The 19,617-nt window shown below is 43.3% G+C and overlaps 2 protein-coding genes across 3 annotated transcripts in view; one reads left to right on the forward strand and one right to left on the reverse strand.

Annotated features, from left to right (window-relative positions):
- MED7 (mediator complex subunit 7) overlaps positions 1 to 19,617 on the forward strand; it is a 358,603-nt gene that overhangs the window by 282,647 nt on the left and 56,339 nt on the right. The gene's annotated exons all lie outside the window — the stretch shown is intronic.
- Positions 1 to 19,617, reverse strand: part of ITK (IL2 inducible T cell kinase) — a 66,488-nt gene that overhangs the window by 26,214 nt on the left and 20,657 nt on the right. The window contains exons 3-7 of one of the 2 annotated variants that reach the window (XM_033407921.2): positions 19,222 to 19,303; positions 16,511 to 16,639; positions 12,466 to 12,506; positions 8,779 to 8,927; positions 4,504 to 4,569 (exon numbers count right to left, since the gene is read on the reverse strand). In XM_033407921.2, coding sequence (XP_033263812.1) covers positions 4,504 to 4,569; positions 8,779 to 8,927; positions 12,466 to 12,506; positions 16,511 to 16,639; positions 19,222 to 19,303 — 467 coding nt within the window. Of the gene's footprint in view, positions 1 to 4,503; positions 4,570 to 8,778; positions 8,931 to 12,465; positions 12,507 to 16,510; positions 16,640 to 19,221; positions 19,304 to 19,617 lie in introns of both variants that reach the window. The other variant, XM_004280984.4, reaches the window with a different exon arrangement.

Below are 19,617 nucleotides of genomic sequence, written 5' to 3' on the forward strand. Positions count from 1 at the left end.
CACTTTCCCCCTTGGTAACCATAAGTTTCCTACATCTGTGACTCAATTTCTGTCCTGTAAGTAAGTTCATTTGTGCCATTTTTTTAGATTCCACATAAGAGTGATATCATACGATATTTCTTTCTCTGTCTGACTTACTTCATCTGAGCTTTTGAACACATGCAACTGGATGGTACTTTCCAACTCAGTGGGCTCTTAGAACTTATTTAGTTGAAGCCTGGCAAACATGCTTCATCTTATGTGTCAGCTCTGATCAGTTAGTACTGGCTTCCTGGAGCTGTGTGTTGCAAAGATAGAGGCCAGTCTGAGCTCAGGGAGTAAGAATGTCACTATCTAAGAGTGATGTCTGCCCTGAGTTCAGGCACAGGGAGGAAATGTCAGCAAGAGTGCCACGATTTGCTTTCCTTCATCTTACCTGACCCTTAAGTTTAAAGGCAAAGGGATCTGAGATCCAACCTGGTGAAGAAACTTGCCCAAAGTCATGTCCCCAAACCACGGCAGGAGACCTGAAGCCAATCAACTTACCAACCCATGATCATGTTCCCGGGGTACAATTTTGAGTTCTTATGCAGATATCTAGACAATGTTAAGTTCTAGGAAAAAAGTAATCATATTGGGCCGTTTTTTTCTTTTTTTTGGTATATCCAGATATAATAACTAACTATCTGGCTGCTTGTTTATGAGTCATTTAATTCTCTAGCTACGATTCCATATCTGAAATGCAAACTGACAGAGTGAAGAATAAATAGAGTTCACAGACTGTTTTGTTTGTATGCTGTAGTGTTTCATTTTAAAAGTGAATTAAAATATCTTCAAGAGGGGGAATATACCTTTTTTTTGCCCCAAGCTCCATCATTCCCTATGGCCTTATACTCTGTTGGAAGTTTGAATGTGTCCCTTCTATCATAAATGAAGAAATTCTGATTAAAAGTAAAAAACCAAAACAAAAAGAAAACTTCCCAGCCTAGTGATCATTTGAAATAAATACCTAATTTTTTCTAAAGGTGTTGACTGTAAAATAATTAAAGAATTTTATTTTTTAAGCATACCTCATATATTTCATTACAGTTTGAGTATTCTTGGGAGTGATGACTTCTGTTAGCTGAGGGAGGGGCTTCTCTTACCTACTTGATCAAAATGAATCTCAGGTGGAGAGACTCTTCAGAAAATGATAGTTCTTCACTATAGAATCTATTAGAATTTCAGCAACAAATAACTTGACCACATTTGAACTAATAAGAACACAAATGAGTTAATAGAAGGTTTCATTAGCTATCATTCTTCAACCCTGGTATCTTAAGCTTGATAAGTACTTAAAATTTTATCCTTAAATGATTTTGAACTTACAGAAAAGTTGTAAAATACTGTAAAAGAACTCCCACATATAGATGAACCAATTGTTGATAATTTACACATTTGCTTTACCATTCTGTCCAGATAGATAGTTAGAGAGATAGATAGTTATAGATAAATAGATTTTTTGAGCCATTTGAGAATAGACTTTTACCCCTAAGTACTTCAGTATGTATTTCTAATAAGTAGAATATACACTTGTATAACCATAGTACAATTACCAAAATCATGAAATTTAACATTGATACAATACTATTACCTAATTTTAGACCTTATTCAAATTTCATCAGTTGTCTCAATAATATATTTTGTAACTTTTTTTGGTTTGCTTCTTTATGGTTCAAGATTGATCCAGGATTACTGGTGCATTTAGTTACCCCATCTCTTCAGTTTTTTAACGTGGACCAATTTCTCAGCCTTTCATGTCTTTCATGATATTAACATTTTTGTAGAGCACAGGGCAATTATTCTGTAGACTATCCTCAGTTTGGATTTGTCTATTATTTCCTCATGAATAATTCAGGTTATGCATGTTTGGGCAGGACTATCACAGAAGTGATGTTGTGTCCTTCTCAGTGTATCACATCAGGAGATGCACGGTGTCTGCTTGCCCCATTATTGATGTGAACTTGGATCATTTAGTTAAGATGGGATCTACCAGATATTTCCTCTTTGTTATTAGTAAGTGATTTGTGAGAAGATACTTTGAAACTATGTAAATATGAAACCTTTCACCACCTATTTGTGACACTCATTGATGATTTTTGCCTGAATCAGTTGGTACTTTGAGTTATAAAATGGTGATTTTTAAACTTTATCATTCCTTCTACATTCATTAGTTGGCATTTTGCTGCAAGAAAGAGCTTTTCCCTCTTCTTGCCCATTTATTTATTTACTTACTTATCTATCAAGCTATTTATTTATTTTTGATTTTTTTATTTTACTCAGCGGATGGTAGTCCCTTACTGTCATTATTTATTTTGATACTCAAATTATCCCAGATTTACTCAGAAGCAGCATTTTTAAGCTGACTTCTGTGATCATTCAATATGTTCACATTATTAAACAAAAAAATATTGGGGGGTACTTCTTTACTTTTGGATGCATCAAAATGTTCCAGTTTCATCGTTGTTCTTTCCCTGCCCCGACTCTGAATCCCCAAGCCATTTCTCCAAGAAGAAGTCCTAGTTCTTTTTAGTGGGAAGTGTTATTTAAAAACCAAGATCTGAGTGTACACATTGCTACTGTAGTATTATTGTTTCTGGGCCTTCCAGCAGCTGAGCTAGGAAATACATGTACATGGTGAGTACACTGTACTCTACACTTGAATTTTATTAAACATTAAGTAATTCCATTAAAATTATATCCATGTGGGGCTTTCCTGGTGGCACAGTGATTAAGAATCCGCCTGCCAATGCAGGGGACACAGATGCAAGCCCTGGGCCGGGAAGATCCCACATGCCGCGGAGCAACTAAGCCCATGCGCCAAAACTACTGAGCCTGCACTCTAGAGCCCATGAGACACAACTATTGAAGCCCGTGCGCCTAGAGCCTGTGCTCCACAATAGGAAAAGCCACTGCAGTGAGAAGACTGCGCACTGCAACGAGGAGTGGCCCCTGCTCGCCGCAACTAGAGAAAGCCTGAACAGCAACGAAGACCCAGCACAGCCAAAAATAAATTAAAAACAAAAACTGGGCTTCCCTGGTGGCGCAGTGGTTGGGAGTCTGCCTGCCGATGCAGGGGACACGGGTTCGTGCCCCGGTCCGGGAAGATCCCACATGCCACGGAGCGGCTGGGCCCGTGAGCCATGGCCGCTGGGCCTGCGCGTCCGGAGCCTGTGCTCCGCAGCGGGAGAGGCCGCAACAGTGAGAGGCCCGCGTACTGCAGAAAAATAAAAATAAAAATAAAAATTATATCCATGTGAACTCTTCTTTTAAATGCCATCTTGAAATAAACAACACAAGCTAAGCAGATATTTAATACCTATATTTTTGTCTGCTATCTTGGTATTGGAAGTATTGCATTAAACCATGTTTTAAGTCAGTTGTATTTGATCCAGTGTTCATAGTGTTTTTTCCTTCTCAAGTAAGATAAATATTCCTGGGATTCCCGGAAGAACCTTTTCCTTTGACCACAGTTATGTGCAGGCATCTGAAAATCATCCCTTAGATTAAAGGGGAGATGAGAACACATACCCTCCCCCTTCTATTTAAAGTGACCCTCGGGATTTCCCTGGTGGTCCAGTGGTAAAGAATCCACCTTACAATGCAGGGGATGCGGGTTCGATCCCTGGTCAGGGAAGTAAGATCCCACATGCTGCAGGGGCAACTAAGCCCATGCACCACAACTACTGGGCTCATGCGCCTCAACTAGAGAGCCTGCGGGCCACAAACTACAGAGCCCAAGCACTCTGGAACCCGTGCACCACAACTGCAGAGCCCATGTGCCCTGGAGCCTGTGCGCCACAACTAGAGAGAGAAAAAACACCTGCACGCCACAACTAGAGAGAAGCCTGCACACTGCAACGTAAGATCCTGCATGCCGCAACTAAGACCCGATGCAGCCAAAAATAAATAAATAAAATAAAGTGGCCCTTGGGCTTCCCAGGTGGCGCAGTGGTTAAGAATCCTCCTGCCAATGTAGAGGACACAGGTTCGATCCCTGGCAGGGGTAGATCCCACTTGCTGCGGAGCAACTAAGCCCATGCACAACAACTACTGAGCCTGTGCTCTAGAGCCTGCGAGCCACAACTACTGAGCCTGCCCACCACAACTACTGAAGCCCTCATGCCTAGAGCCCGTGCTCCACAGCAAGAGAAGCCACCGCAATGCGAAGCCCGCGCACTGCAACGAAGAGTAGCCCCTGCTCACCACAACTACAGAAAGCCTATGTGCAGCAACGAAGACCCAACGCAGCCAGAACAAATAAATTAAGTAAATAAATAAATAAAAATACCTTTCTAATAAAAAAGAAAATAAATAAAGTGAAGTGACCCTCAACTGTTTACTTAGGGATCAGAGTATGGGGGGAGAAGAAAGCAGGTCAAGAAGAGAAAATGCCTGGTATTTTAATAATCAACCAATAATTCACTCCTAATGTAAGAGGACTCCTTAGCACCATATTTTTGGAAAACAAATAAAATATCTTACTCGTAGGTTTCCAGGTTATTTGGAGACTTTTCCACCAGATAACTGCTTGGTACGTATCCTTCATGCCTGTTAAAAGGGAAATTAGTGTTTAGATTAATGTAGAACTAATTTCACATCTCCATTTCATAGGTTTAATCAACCAAAAGTCATTTAAAGATGAAGTCTCATGTTATTTAGCATTCGGGATAAGACATTTTAAAATTTTCAAATAAAAGAATTGCTAAAAATAACAACCTGCTATCTGTTAAAGGCTATATAGATTTTACCACTAAAATATGAATCATAATAAATAAGAAGTGGTTACTTTAATAGCTCTGCTTGCTAATCTCTTCATTGTGAAATTTCCTCTGGAAATTTCCTCTAGAAAAAAGATTACTGTTCAGTCTCTATTTTTTATTAGGAAATATTTGTGTGTGTGTGTGTAATAATCAGTATTTTTTCCGCTTTAGTGCTAGTGTTGTTTTACAGTCGGGAAACCAAAATAAATAAAACATAAAGAATTACTTTCCAACCACAGGTCCCAAAAGATACTGCCAGTCGAACTTGTGAGCTTTTAATTCAAGACCTCCCTAATATTTTTTGTTAAATGAGCTCCTTCCAACATAAATGGTAAAACATGAGAAAAAAGGATAAAATCATGCTGGATTTGGGGTTGGGGGTTTCTTTTGAACAGGAATAAATTGTGTATAAACAAAGACATATGGATTAAGAGACTAATAAGAACATCAAAATACCTTACACCTGTGTGTAGCTTTGTACTTTTCAAAACACTATCTCATTTAATACTGCAAGGTGAGAACAGTGTCTCCTTCACTCTCTAGGCCTCTGACTCTGTACCTGTAAAATGAAGGACCTAAACTACATCACATGTAAAATCCCTCCAGACCCTGCAATCTATAAAAAGATGTCTCATAACTTCTTGCTGTTTACTCTATCACCTGTTTTAATTTTTGTACAAGGCCATTTTGTAATCTAGTGACTTATGTTTTTTCGTTTTGTTTTGTTTTTTAAGATTTTTTTTGATGTGGACCATTTTTAAAGTCTTTATTGAATTTGTTACAATATTGCTTCTGTTTTATGTTTTGGTTTTTCGGCCACTAGGCACGTGGGATCTTAGCTCCCTGACCAGGGATCGAAGCCGCACCCCCTGCATTGGAAGGCGAAGTCTTAACCACTGAACCGCCAGGGAAGTCCCTAGTGATTTATGTTTAATGGGCAATGTGTAATCTCTTTCACATAATTGTTCTGAGCAGTGAAGAAATCAAGAATGGTGATGTCAAATACGGGATATCTCATATCTTGTACCCATGGCTGACCTGACCTTGCTAGTCAATTATGGCATACTTTCTTTGGAGAACTGAACACCCAGCCTCAGAATCATTCTTAACCCAGTGCTCAAGGCTGTCAGTGCCAACTGATGGGAGTCAACTTATGCTCAAGTTTGCTATTTCTTTTATGTCTTTCTTTTGGCAATCCTTTTAATTACGTCTGTTTTTGCCACGCCATGTGTTTACAATTATATTAGTAGGTCAAATACTGTTTTCACTTTCATGTAGAATGACTGTGTTTTAATATGTCAGCCAAAGCTGGGTTATCTACAAAATGATGATAATTCTCTTCACCGGTTTGTTGGTCTAGAATTTACAAAGCCCTTTCACTTTCTTCATCTCACTGATTTTCTCAACACTCTGAGATGGAAAGCTGATATTATCATCTGCATTTTACAGATAAGGAAATGGATTCACAGAAGTTCAGTGACTTTTCCAAAGTCCTGTACAACAAAAGCAGCTGATACTCAAGTCCAAGTCTCCTTTTTCCCCATCTTGTGTACTTCCTGCTTCACCAGGCTATTACAAAGCAAACTGGGGAAATTCCCATATGCCCGACTGGCCTCTGGGCTGTCCTCTTCGATGGCCTTTGAAGTGCAGAGTTGAGCCTTTCCACAGGCCAATGAACAAAGGGTAAACTGTCATTTGGGGAAGTGAGACCTAGGAGAAGAAATTTCCTGGCACATTAGTTGTGCTAAAGAAATGTCAGTTGGGGCTTCCCTGGTGGCGCAGTGGTTGAGAGTCCGCCTGCCGATGCAGGGGATGCGGGTTCGTGCCCCGGTCCGGGAAGATCCCACAGGCCGCGGAGCGGCGGGGCCCCTGAGCCAAGGCCGCTGGGCCTGCGCGTCCGGAGCCTGTGCTCCACAATGGGAGAGGCCACAGCAGGGAGAGGCCCGCATACCGCAAAAAAAAAAAAAAGAAATGTCAGTTGATTAAAGGGATGAATTTGTGAGTAAGTTCCTCTGGTGTTTGTAGAGCCAGGCAGTCTTGGACCTGTTTCTGCTATGGGCCTCCCCATAACAGGCAAAGAGAAGGTAAGGTGACTGGTCTTGTTTGTTTCCCCCAGTCAACTAGAGAGAGAGGTTCCAGATGAGGGGCTTTGGCGTCTGTTCTCAGCTAGCAAGAGACACTGCCTCCAAGATCACAGTTCTTGATCTAATCTTGTTTTATACCTCTCCCTCACTTCCCCTGCAGTGGGGTTGATATGGCTACTTAAAGAGATGGTGCCTTGAAAATGTAAGTTTTGATATATATGAAAAGTAAAGCCTTAACCCTAAAGATATTTGTGTACCTCTTTGTTTTTACTCAACGATTGGTCCTTTTTTTTTTGGTTAAGTTTAATGATACCCAGTGTTGGCACTCGAATACCCTGTTGGTGGGAATTTGGCAAAAGTTTTGAGGGATTTATCTTTCAAAATTAAGACTTCACATAGTCTGACTCACCAGTTCCATAGTTAGAAATGTGAGATATATATTTTCTTCCCAAAGAAAAAAATATTTTTTCAGAAAAATTTTTTTCAAAAATATATAAATTTCAAAAGATTACCAAGATACACAAACACGAGCAATACAAGCTCTTCACTGAGCAAACTGGAAACTAAATGTCCCACTATAAAATATTGTCTAAATATTTATAATGCAAGGATACATTCTAAAACTATGCAATTATTTAAAGAATAAGGTAGATTTGTATGTGCTGATATGAAAGTATCTCTAAGATATATCATTAGAGGTTAAAAACAAGGTGAAGACCAGAATGGACCACCTTAATGCGAATGAAAAAAGGATGCATTTGTATACGTATAACTTTTTTGCTTAGGATGAACAAGTAACTTAATAATGAATACTTTTAGGACTGATGTGCGGGCAAATGGAGGGTGGCTTATTTTTATGTATACTTCTTGCTACTGTTAGTTTTTTTTTTTTTAATAAAGCATTGACATAGGCTATCCAGATGTTGCAATGATGGAGTGTTCTCTTTCTCTTTCTAAAATATTTTGAAACTAATAATAACCTCACACTTTGAAAATGTTTAAACCCTTAATATTAATATAGAAAAATGTTAATTGCAGTATTGTTAATATTTGCAAAATATTAGAAACAACCTAAGCATCCAAGAAGGGAATTTGCTAAATTGTGGCACACTTTTATGTTGGATTTAGGCAATCACTGAAATCATCTTCTGGAGATGATTCTGGAGACTATTCCAGGGCATAGGTAAATACCTCTGATATTTAAAGGAAAAAAAATAAAGCCTTATAAAGCAGTGTGAATCTGATAACTTTAAACTAAGCACTAGTATCTAAGTCATATACATCCCAGAGCATTCTGAAAGTCAATAACAGTAATTTTCCTATATTTCAGATCAGAGGAGGGGTCATACGATCTTTTTCATTCGGAAGTCCTATAGTGGGCAAACTGTATTTGCACAACTTTATTTTCTCCATGAACCATTTGGATGGCTAGTTCAAAGGCTGTTGGTTTAATTAAATCTTTAGTATTTTTTTCCTGATGCTTCTTAATGTAACCACCAATCTGCACCATCTGTACGCACCTTTTCTTTCCACCAAAAATAAGACCCTCATAATGGGATGTACCTTCAACCTTCCTTAAACACTCAAGAACAATGGTGCTTTGTGGAACAAGTTGCCCTTCTCCCAAACTGTGGATGTCAGTGGAAGAACCCAGGAGATTTTTAGATGAGTTTGGAGGCTGGGAGTGCTTGATGGGGTGCAGGGAGCCAGTATAGCAAGTGACTGCCTCCCAGCCACTTCTGAGAAGGGGAAAGACCCTCTTCAACTATTTCTTCCTTCCTTCTTCTGCCTCTGCTCTCCTCTCCTAACTCAGTGCCATGGTCCTGCTGAGAGAGGTGGGACAATCGTTCCAGTATTTTCTTTGTTCCCACCTCACCTCAAAAACTGGGACAGCAAGCACGAAGGTACCTTACCCATTCCTGTCCTGAACTCTCCACCAGTGAATCTCGGAACTGTCCAGCAGGTAGTACTCCTCGTTGCGTTGTAGCGTGAGCTCCTGTGGGTCATTCGTTTGGTAGTCATACAAGGCAATGACCAAGGTTTCTTCAGGTTCTCGAAGTAACTGCTGGAGGAGGGACACAATAAAATCAAGCAAAGATGCAGAAAGGAGGTAAACTGTGGAACGAGGTCAGCAAGTTCCCAAGCTGTAGCTTGCTCTTGGACCTATGCCAGGCCAGACAGACACCGGTTCCTACAGACCATTGGGGGTATTTGCTGTGGCCATTTGCCTGCCTAGTTGGCTTTCTTTATGAGTTAGGCTTATGGTGCTGAATAGGACACAAAGACATTCAATACCTGGAGTTCATTCTCTCTCCCATTCTATGTGGTAAATTCTGACCCCAGTGAATTCCCAGTGGCTGTGCTTTTCACAAAAGTCTGCTTGTTTCTTTCCTTGAACCATGTCACAATTCACAGCCTCTCTGCTAGAAGCATCACATTGTTCGCAAAGGGGATGAAGTCAACACTAAATCGTTCAGTCCATATGCTTTTCTGATTTTATTTGTGGGCTTGTCCTGATCCATAGAATCATAGACTATTGGAGCTGGAGTGCCTCTGAGAGATCATTTGATCCATTCTTTTGTTTAGAATAGGGAAACTGAGGCCCAGATGGAGAAATGGATGTGGCCAAGTTTAGCAATTGAATTAGCCTTATGCTTTCTCTACTATATCATGTGGGACCCCTTGTTCCTCTTGTGGGCTGCCTTGCCTATGTCTCTACTTTTCAGTGTGTTTCTTAGGAAGAGATATTGAGATGTGAAGAGGAGACTGTAAACAATCACAAGGGTTCAGGGTGGGCACACCTGCTACAGGTTGGCAGACTTTGTGAGACAGCAAACATGGGAAGAGATTGAGATTACTGGCTAGAATGAGATTTGGTGATGGGAAATCATAAGTTCTCTGAGTACATTGAAGCAATCGGTGGCATAAACATCCTGGAGATTAAAAAAAAATTGTCATACTGATACAGTGTGTCATCCCAGCTGAGCCCAGATTGGAATCTGAAGTCAAGATTATCTGTGGAGCTCGTGAGGTGATATATTTGGAACTACAGATAAGAGTTGTTGGGCCTGAGGCTTTCACCCTAAGAGCCAGAGGAGGAAGGAGTTGTTCAAGGGCACCTGAAGATAAAGAAAGGATATGGTATGGTATTCATCTCATTATAGGCCCAACTGATTAATTATTATCAAGAGAAAGATCAGAGCAGAGTTCTCAAACCATGTGGAACCTTTCCATAGGGGGCATTTTGGACATCTATGGCAGTGTTTCAAAGGTCACAAAGGTTGAGGTGTGCTACTAGCATTGAATGGGAGAGGGTCAAGGATGCAAAACTCTCTGCAGCATCCCACATCCTGTACAACTTTTCAATGTCCTGTTAGACTTTCACGTGGTGAGCAGCCTGCTTACAGCAATAATGTACAATGACACTCTGAGCCTAGATCCTACTTCAACCCTATGAAGTACTTGGTTTCCTAGGAGTACAACCACCCTTTACATTGAGGGAATATTACACTTTATTTAGTTCAGAACTTGACCAAGAGTTGTTTGCCATTTTGGAAAATCGTATCACAGATGGTAATACTAGTTTTGAGTCACTGATACTACATTCCTGTATCAGTTGCATTTGAGCTGCCAAATCCAACAGGATTCAAATACAGGTGCATTTTATTTTATTACGTTGTCCAGTATAGTCATGCCCCAATATTTGTATATAAAAACATATATGGGGACTTCCTTGGTGGCATAGTGGTTAAGAATCCTCCTGCCAATGCAGGGGACATGGGTTCGATCCCTGTTCCGGGAAGATCCCACATGCCACGGAGCAACTAAGCCTGTGCGCCACAGCTACTGAGCCCACGTGCCTAGAGTCCGTGCTCTGCAACAAGAGAAGCCACCGCAATGAGAAGCCTGCGCGCCACAACGAAGAGCAGCTCCCGCTCGCCGCAACTAGAGAAAGCCTGCACGTAGCAACGAAGACCCAATGCAGCCAAAAATAAATAAATAAATTTATTTTAGAAAAAATCAATAAAAGTATAGCTTCTCCAGATGCCAACTCAAGATGCCATCACTCATTAGAAGACAGAAGATGAAGGTGAAGGGAGAAGTGAATTCAAGTAATCCAAGATAAAAGAAATGTTACTGTGGATTTAGACGTATGGTTGAAGCTACAGCTATGATTCCAAAAGCCCTGTGGTTGGAGTGCTAGAGCAGTATAGAGGCTTCTCCTCCAAGAAATCTGAGAAGCCAAGTGGTGGCGTCCAAGGGGAGATGGATAGGCCCTGTTTTCTGACTTCCACCTTCACTGATAGTGCAAACCAGACAGGAGCAAACCAGTCTAAGGTGCAGAAGTGCGGGTTTAGGTGGGACTGTGGGGGGAACCCCCGACAAGCCAGGGCAGGGGGATTCCAAACCATGTTTTCCAGGGTGATCGTGAAATATTCTTTAGAAGATGAATGAAATAAAAAGGGGGAGAGCTCATTTTCTGCTACAATTTCAGTCCACTTCTTTCCTGTTGTGAGGAAGGGGGCTGACGACAAATCTGAAAGCCAGCCCGCTTTTGAGCGACGTAGAACTTCCCTTATGGGGAAGCTGCCAGTCTTTGAAATGTCACCATACTGGCTGGAGGGAAAAAGCGGAGCTCATTCTTCAGGAAGAAGCATGAGGAAGCTGAATCAGTAGGTTCTAGAATAAAGGGCAATTACTCAGATGTGGATATCGGTGCTGATGTTACCATAAAGTGAGGGCTTAGGTTGATTTTTCTCCTTTTTTTTTTTTTTTTGTCTTCTTGACTAAATAGCTTCCCGAGAGTTGACTTGATATCACCTAAGTCTTGTAAGTCAGTACATTAGACCGATGTGTCTCAAACTCCAGTGTGCCTCAGGATCACCTGGAAGTTTATTAAAATGCAGATTACTGGGCTCCTCCCCTAGAATTTTGCATGTAGTAAGTCTGGGGTGGGGCCTGAGAATTTGCATTTCTAACAAGCTCCCAGGTGATGCTGATGCTGCTGGTCCCTGGACCACACTTTGAGAACCACCACGCGAGTTCAAGACCACCACACCAGAAACTGCATCCTACTAGCATGACTACTAAGTTACTGAATGGCTTTGGGAGAACCTCTCATGGGACTTGCTTTCCCAAGCTTTCACATGCGAATAAAACTATAACCCTCTGAAGTGGCTAGAGAAGATAGTGAGTTTCGAAATAGCTGGTAAAAGTGTGGATGTGCTTTGAAGAATAAAAGGTATTCTCAAATGTATGCTTCCAAAATGATTGTATGTCAAAGGGTGGGGTAAATACACATTTTATATAGCTGTGAGCTGTTATTATGCCCCAACCTAGTCAGGTGCCTGGCTGCACACTTTGTTACCAATAAGTGTTTGCCGAATGAAGGCAGTGGGGTGAAGATCTGGTGGCTTTTACCTGGACACACCCACGAGACAATTCAGGCCCGAGAAACCCATGGTGTTGAGTTCAGCTGCATCACCACAAATCTGCTGCATCTGCCTGGCATTTGAGAAACCTGGGCAGATGGGAAACACCAGAGCTATAGCCCGTGGCGCCGCCAGCCCACCGCGCCCGGACCTCGTGCTCTCACTCACCCTGTTGTCTTCAGGAGTAGGAGGAAGAGGCTTCTTTGAAGCTGAAACGAGAAAAACAGAAAAAGAAAATGAGCATGAAACCGAATGTGCCCAACTAAAGGTGAGCGGCAGGGGGCTTTTCAGAGAAAAGGGGCCCCAAAGAGAACAGCAGGAGGGGAGGATGAGACACAGGGCCTGGGTTTTTTCTCTTTCGGCCTGCTCGTTCCCAATCTTGTTTTCCAGGAGACACCAGAGACTTCCAGAGCCAATATCTGGGCCCCTCTTCCTGTATCCCCAGGAAAAGCCTCGCCCAAAGGGGCTGACGTCGGTTCTCAGTGTGTGTCCTTCCCAGTGGGCATGGAGCCTTCCACGAAGGCTCCTCCACCTGTTAAACCAAGACTTGGAATTGGTGACTCAGGGGGACAGTGACTCACTGGTTTCCTGATGCCCCTGTGGGCTTGAGCAGGGGGTGGGTGAGGTGAGAGGTCGTCGCGCTGCTCGTTGAGAGGGCTGGAATCCACTTTCAGTTACTTATCTTAAGGACTCCGAGTATTCGTTCTTGCTGACTCCCCCAGACAACACCCCAACACCCCGCTCTGTTTATCTCTTTGTGTCTCCATGGCTCCTTCTCTCTGTGTCTCTTTCTTCTTTCCTCCTTTCTCTTCTCTTCTTTCTCTCCCTTTTCCTCTCTCTTCCCTTTCATGTCTCCATCTGTGTCTCTCAGCATTTGTCCTTTGAGGCACTAAAAAAGGTCAAGCCTGGAATCAACGGACCTGAGTTGTGTGTCTGGGAGGATGTGTGATGTGGGAGGCAGTGCCCAGGCTTCTGCTCAGTTCAAGGACTTCTTTAACAATTAGAGGTAAACAGGGAGTGGGCTGCATCTACAGGTGGCAAGCGCCTCATCTCTGCAGGGGGTTGACTTGGAGGTGGGCAGCCTGTGTCAGGGATGTAGTAAGAAGAGATTCACACATTGACACTGGAGCCCAACCCTTGTGCTAACTCCTTAAGCAAGGGCAGGATTGGGTATTGGGTGTGCAGTTAACAGAGAAGGAGACATACATAATAGGAAACATGGTTCCTATTTGGCACTCAGCTTGGAGCCAGGAGCCAGGTGTCCTAATCCCAGCTCCACCACACACAAGCTGTGTGGACTTGAGCCCCTTCCAGCCCTGAGCATTCTGTGCCTGGTCTCTCTTTCTTCTTCCTCTGGCCTTGCTCTTGCCTTTCTTCCTCCCTCTCTGGGTGAAGTTCGTATGTGGTGCGATCGGGGCCAGTTCTGGTTGCAGACGTTAAGTGCTGCTGTGCGTTGGGTATAGCAGAGTCTGTTTAAAACTCAACCACCTCTGCTACTTCCCAGACAGACACACACATACTATCTCGGCTTCAGCTTCTTCTGTCCACAAATGAGAAAGGCTCGGAGACACAATTACCATTTATTGCAAGCTCACTAAGTGCCTGCAGCTGTGCTAAGAGCTTTCCCCACCCACACTGAGTCTCCCAGCACCCCCACAAAGTAGCTACTTATTCTCATAATCCCCGTTTTACAGATGAGGAGACAGGCACAGAGACTCAGAAAGGTTAAGTAACATATACGAAGTCACAGGACGTGAGGGGGCTGGGACTCACACCAGGTGTTTCTCATCCTGAAGCCCTGTGCTCTTAGACCCTGCTTGGTACATGTGCCCAACACTGGGAATTCTACAAGCCTTCACTCAGAGTAGATGATCATGTGCTACATGCCCAGTGCAGTGTGCTTCTTCGAAAGTCTGCTCTCGATTCTGTCGAAACTATGGTGCATGACGTTATTTAAACCAAGTCAGAAGAAGGGGAAGTTAGGACAGGCTCAGATGAGGAGATGGTGGTAGACTGCAACTCAAAAGCAGGAGCAGCAGCAGGGTGCAGTGGTTAGACCCTGGCTTCATGTGGGGAGGAGCTTAGCATGACCAGTCCTACCCTGGTGAGTCATTCAGATGTTCCTCCCACCTCTATCATGTGTGTACCACTCAGCGGAGGGAAATACTGTCTGCCTTGGATAGGAACAGCCGCTACATGCATGGTGGAAATTGCAAAACAGAAACATAGATTCAAAGAATTTCAGAATTGGAAATGGGCTTAGAGAATATTTCATCTTAGGACCCCTAAAACTTCCCCTTCCATTTTAGAGATGAGGATATTAGGGTCCTTTATGGCAAAGTGACCCATCCAAGGACCTACGGCAAGGTGCTGGCAGGAATTTGGAGACCACTCTGGCCTCGGAAAGAGCTTTCAGTCACTGAGGCAAGCCCACACCATCCTGTTCTTGTGGTTGATTCCACTCATATAAAACCTTCCACTTCTTTTTCGTGAGATACTAACCTTCATGAGGATGGTCCACAGGGCTAATGCAGGGGATCACTGACCTCTAAAACTAGGTAAATATTCTTCTGGGCCAAGGGAGTGGTAACCTTGAACTTTCTCTCCCAAGGTAGAGGGTGAGAAGTAGTTGTTTTAAAAGTGGCACTAGGGGGCTTCCCTGGTGGTGCAGTGGTTGAGGGTCCGCCTGCCGATGCGGGGGACACGGGTTCGTGCCCCGGTCCGGGAAGATCCCACATGCCGCGGAGTGGCTGGGCCTGTGAGCCATGGCCGCTGAGCCTGTGCGTCTGGAGCCTGTGCTCCGCAACGGGAGAGGCCACAACAGTGAGAGGCCAGCGTACCGCAAAAAAAAAAAAAAAAAAAAAAAGTGGCACTAAGAGGGGCTGCAACTCAGGAAGCCGCAGAAAACCCAGCCACGTTTTACATTTAGCACATCCGCCTTGGGCTGTCAATCTGAGGTATTAGGTTTTAGTGCAAAAAAGAAACTGATGGATGAGAAAAGTACGGTAAGAGAGGTTGAGAGGAGAGGGCTATGGAAGCAAACAGTCCACGTGATCCGTCATTCCTAGTCAACAATGGCTTTGCAGAGCACTTCCTCGCTGTATGACCTTGAGCATGTTGAAGTCCTCAAGCCTCCTCTTTCTTTAACATCATACCATCTACCCCAGATGGTTATGAGGAATGAGAGTGTAATGTACGTAAAAGTGCATCAGAGTGGAGTTGCCCTTCACTGGGGGTTCAGGTCCCAAAGTCATCACATAGGATAAAATCGAGGTGCACTCCGATCTCTAGGACCTGGGTCTTTGACCTCAATGGCCAAAAACCAATATCTTTTGTTTTTGCTGTGCAGTTAGGCTGTGGCCTCCTTTTCTCTGAGACTGTGGAGGTCAAGGGCAAGTAAGTAGAGGTGGGGAGAAGCCACATTGTAAAATGAGCGGTTGTTTTGGTTTTACTTTCTTCCCCCTCCAAGTGTATAGAATTCAACTTGTGTGATTGAACACGTGTGATATGATGCCACTGTAATAGATAATATTATGTATCTCTAGGGCTGTCTCTACAACTTCAGATTTGAGTAGACTGTGGCAATCAAATTTCCTAACTTGAAGGTATAGTGGTGCTATTCAAACTTTACTGTGCACACAGATCTCCTGGGGATCTTATCTTGTTAAAATACAAATTCTTATCCAGTAGACCTAGGAGGGGGCCTAGTATTTGCATTTCTAACTAGCTTCCAGGTGATGTTGATGCCGCTGGTCTAAGAACCACACTTTGAGTAGCAAGGAGTTAAAAAGATATCGGCCTTGAGATGAAAAAACATCAACAGGGCTTCCCTGGTGGCACAGTGGTTGAGAGTCCGCCTGCCAATGCAGGGGACGCGGGTTCGTGCCCCGGTCCGGGAAGATCCCACATGCCGCGGAGCGGCTGGGCCCGTGAGCCATGGCCGCTGAGCCTGCGCGTCCGGAGCCTGTGCTCCGCAACGGGAGAGGCCACAGCAGTGAGAGGCCCGCGTACCACAAAAAACAAACAAACAAACAAAAAAACATCAACAGACTGGTGGTAGAGGCGGATGATTGCCTTCTGAAAATTTTGAAATTGTGGACTTTTGCATTCAATCCTGGACACCCCTGGTGATGGGAAGCAAAGAGCCTTTCCTTCCTACTAGTAGAGAGGCCAGTCACTGTACGAAGAAGAAAGGGAATTCATAGTCACTTACCATTCTTGGTGGGATCATACTGGGCACAGCCCACAGCAAGCTTCTCCAGTTGAGCACAGCATCTCCATCTCCCGTCCATCCAGAAATTAGGATGATACTTGGGCACCAAACTGTTGTTATTTCTGGTTTCTGAAACCAGCAGAAGAGTTATTTCCAGGTCGGTCTATCAAGGGCCACCAACTTTATAATTCCTTGAGATTGACCCTGCTGTGTGAGCTTGCATGAGTATTGCCTAGAATAGTCAGAAAAATGGCCTTTTTTCCGGGCATATACATCTGCGGAGGAGTGCATATTGAATCTAGGCATCAGCAGATCCGGGTTCTTATCCGGCTCTGCCTTGAGTTAGTTGTGTGTCCTCAGGTTGGGTAAAACCCTCATCTGAGCCCCAGTTCCCACTGTGCCGTGATGTTGTTAGACTGGGACCATGGGCCCCACAAAAGCGCCTTAGGGAACTTAGGGAAGGCTGAATAGGTAGGATTCTCACCACTCCATTTCTCCCACCTTCAACTATAGCAACTTTGCTTTTATCCTTTCTAGATTTGTGGCTTTAAAGTCAGATTTTGGTACAGGAAAAAAGAGGCTTTCCTCCTAAGGAAAAAAAAAAGTATAAAAAAACAGAGGACTAGACAGATGATCTCTAATGCTTCTTTCAGCTTTAACATCCTGTGAGTAAAACCCCTCCACCGAGGTAGAGCGGCCAATGAGCATAGTTGGGGCCCTTTTGGTTACTTCGTACTTTAGGGTTTGTTCTCTGCCCGTTGACTGTTAAACTTGAGAGCCCTTCCCAGTTTATCTGGCACGTGCTGTTTGGGACTCACAACAACCTTGGAAGAAGATAAGACTTGTATGTTTAGTCTCATTTTTCAGATAGAGGCATCGTGGCTCCCGAGATCTCAAATGGCTTGCCTACCCTCAGTCCCCACAGCTACTTAGATTAATATTTGAACCCAGTTCTCCTGCAAATCCAGGGCTTCAGGCTAAATGACAATAAAATAATATTAAATAATAATAATAGTAAGATGGATTGAGTGCTTTCTTTGGGTATGATTCCAAGTCATGTCCTAACACTTTTTTTTTTAACATCTTTATTGGAGTATAATTGCTTTACAATGGTGTGTTAGTTTCTGCTTTATAACAAAGTGAATCAACGTCCTAACACTTTTAATTCTCACAATAACCCTATGACTGCCTGTTTCTAGTCAGAATTTATAGCTGAGGAAATGGAGACACTGAAAAGTCACGGAATTTGCCCAAGGTCACACACTAATAGTTGGCAGAGCTGGAATTTTCTCCTTAGCAGCCTGGCTCCACAGCTCATGTTCATAAATGCTGTGCTGGTTCTGATTATGCTGTCGGGAAGGCGAGTCCTAAGAAGTACCCTTACAATGATCTGAAAACCTTTAAGGCTAGTTGACATTTGTTGGGTTCTGACTATGGGCCTGGATAGTCCCAAGGGCCTTACTCTTAGCAGCTCTGGAGGCAGGTGCTTTTGAAAAAATTTATTTATTAAAGTATAGTTGGGACTTCCCAGGTGGCGCAGTGGTTAAGAATCCTCCTGCCAACGCGTGGGACACGGGTTCGAGCCCTGGTCCGGGAAGCTCCCACATGCGGCAGAGCAACTAAGCCCGTGTGCCACAGCTACTGAAGCCTGTGCACCTAGAGCCCGTGCTCCTCAACAAGAGAAGCTACTGCAATGAGCAGCCCTTGCACAGCAACAAAGAGTAGCCCCCGCTCGCTGCAACTAGAGAAAGCCTGCATGTAGCAACGAAGACCCAATGCAGCCAAAAATAAATAAATAAATAAATTTATTAAAAAAAAGTATAGTTGACTTACGATGTTAGTTTCAGGTGCACAGCACAGTGATTCAGTGTTTTTGTAGATTACATACCATACAAAGTTATTATAAAATAGTGACTATATTCCCTGTGCTGTACGTTACATTCCTGTGACTTATTTATTTTATGACTGGTAGTTTGTACCTCTTAATCCCCTTCTTCTCTTTTGCCCCTCCTCCCACCCCCCTCTGCTCTGGAGACTGCTAGTTTGTTCTCCGTTTATGTGAGTCTGTTTCTGTTTTGTTATATTCATTTGTTTTATTTTTTAGATTCCACATATAAGTGAAAACATACAGCATTTGTCTTTCTCTGTCTGACTTATTCTACTTAGCATAATACCAGGAGGCAGGTACTATTATTTTTATTCCCTCCTCCTCCCCTTGTTAAAAACAGATGGAGAAACTGAAGCACAGAGCAGTTGAGGAAGTTGCCCAAGCACACGTGGCTAGTGAGTGGCAGAGCCAGGATTCAAACCCAGGTCATCTAACTCAAGGGCCCATGCTCTTATTCTTCATACTATACGAGGGGTCAGCAGACTTTTTCTTAAAGGATTAGGTAGTAAATATTTTAGGTTTTGCTCACCAGCAGGCACAATTGATATATTATGGAGGTGTTTACATAACCCTTTTAAATAGAACCATTAAAAAAAATTTAAAAACATCCTTATCTCAGACCTTTACAAAAGCAGGTGGCAGAGAGGATTTGCCTGACCCTGTACTATACTGGTTGTTACCCAAGTTGAAAACGTGGGACCCTCCACCAGCACCAAAAGGGAGAAATGTTTGACCATCAGCCGCCCTTTAGTCTATCACGGAACTCAAGCCTTCTAGAGGATCTAGGCATCTCAGGGATTCAATTGCACAGGAGGTTCATTACCTTCTTTAAGGGCCAGCACCCAGCGCTGCCGGCTCTCACGATCTGGAGCAAACACATACAGGAGGTAGTTGTCATGCACAACCTGGAAACACACACACAGAGTTCAAGGTGAACAATGCAGCCAGAGATGTATGACTGACAGCAGGCCCACCTGGCTTACTGGGCCAAGAGTGGGGTCTCAAGTTGTCATCAAAGGCAAACATTTGGGTAATTTAGGGACTAGTGTCCTTTTTATCCAGGAGTTTGGATGCTGTGCAGATACAGGGTGAAACTCCACAGCTCATCTTCGAATATATGTCACCAGTATGCCATCACTAAATTCAAATCGCTGGAGAAAAGAGTTCTCCACTTACCTAGATAGGACGTTTACTTCTCATATTAATTTTTCAGCGATTA

This window comes from Orcinus orca, chromosome 3 (genome assembly GCF_937001465.1).
Source record: "Orcinus orca chromosome 3, mOrcOrc1.1, whole genome shotgun sequence".
Classification (NCBI taxonomy): domain Eukaryota; kingdom Metazoa; phylum Chordata; class Mammalia; order Artiodactyla; family Delphinidae; genus Orcinus; species Orcinus orca.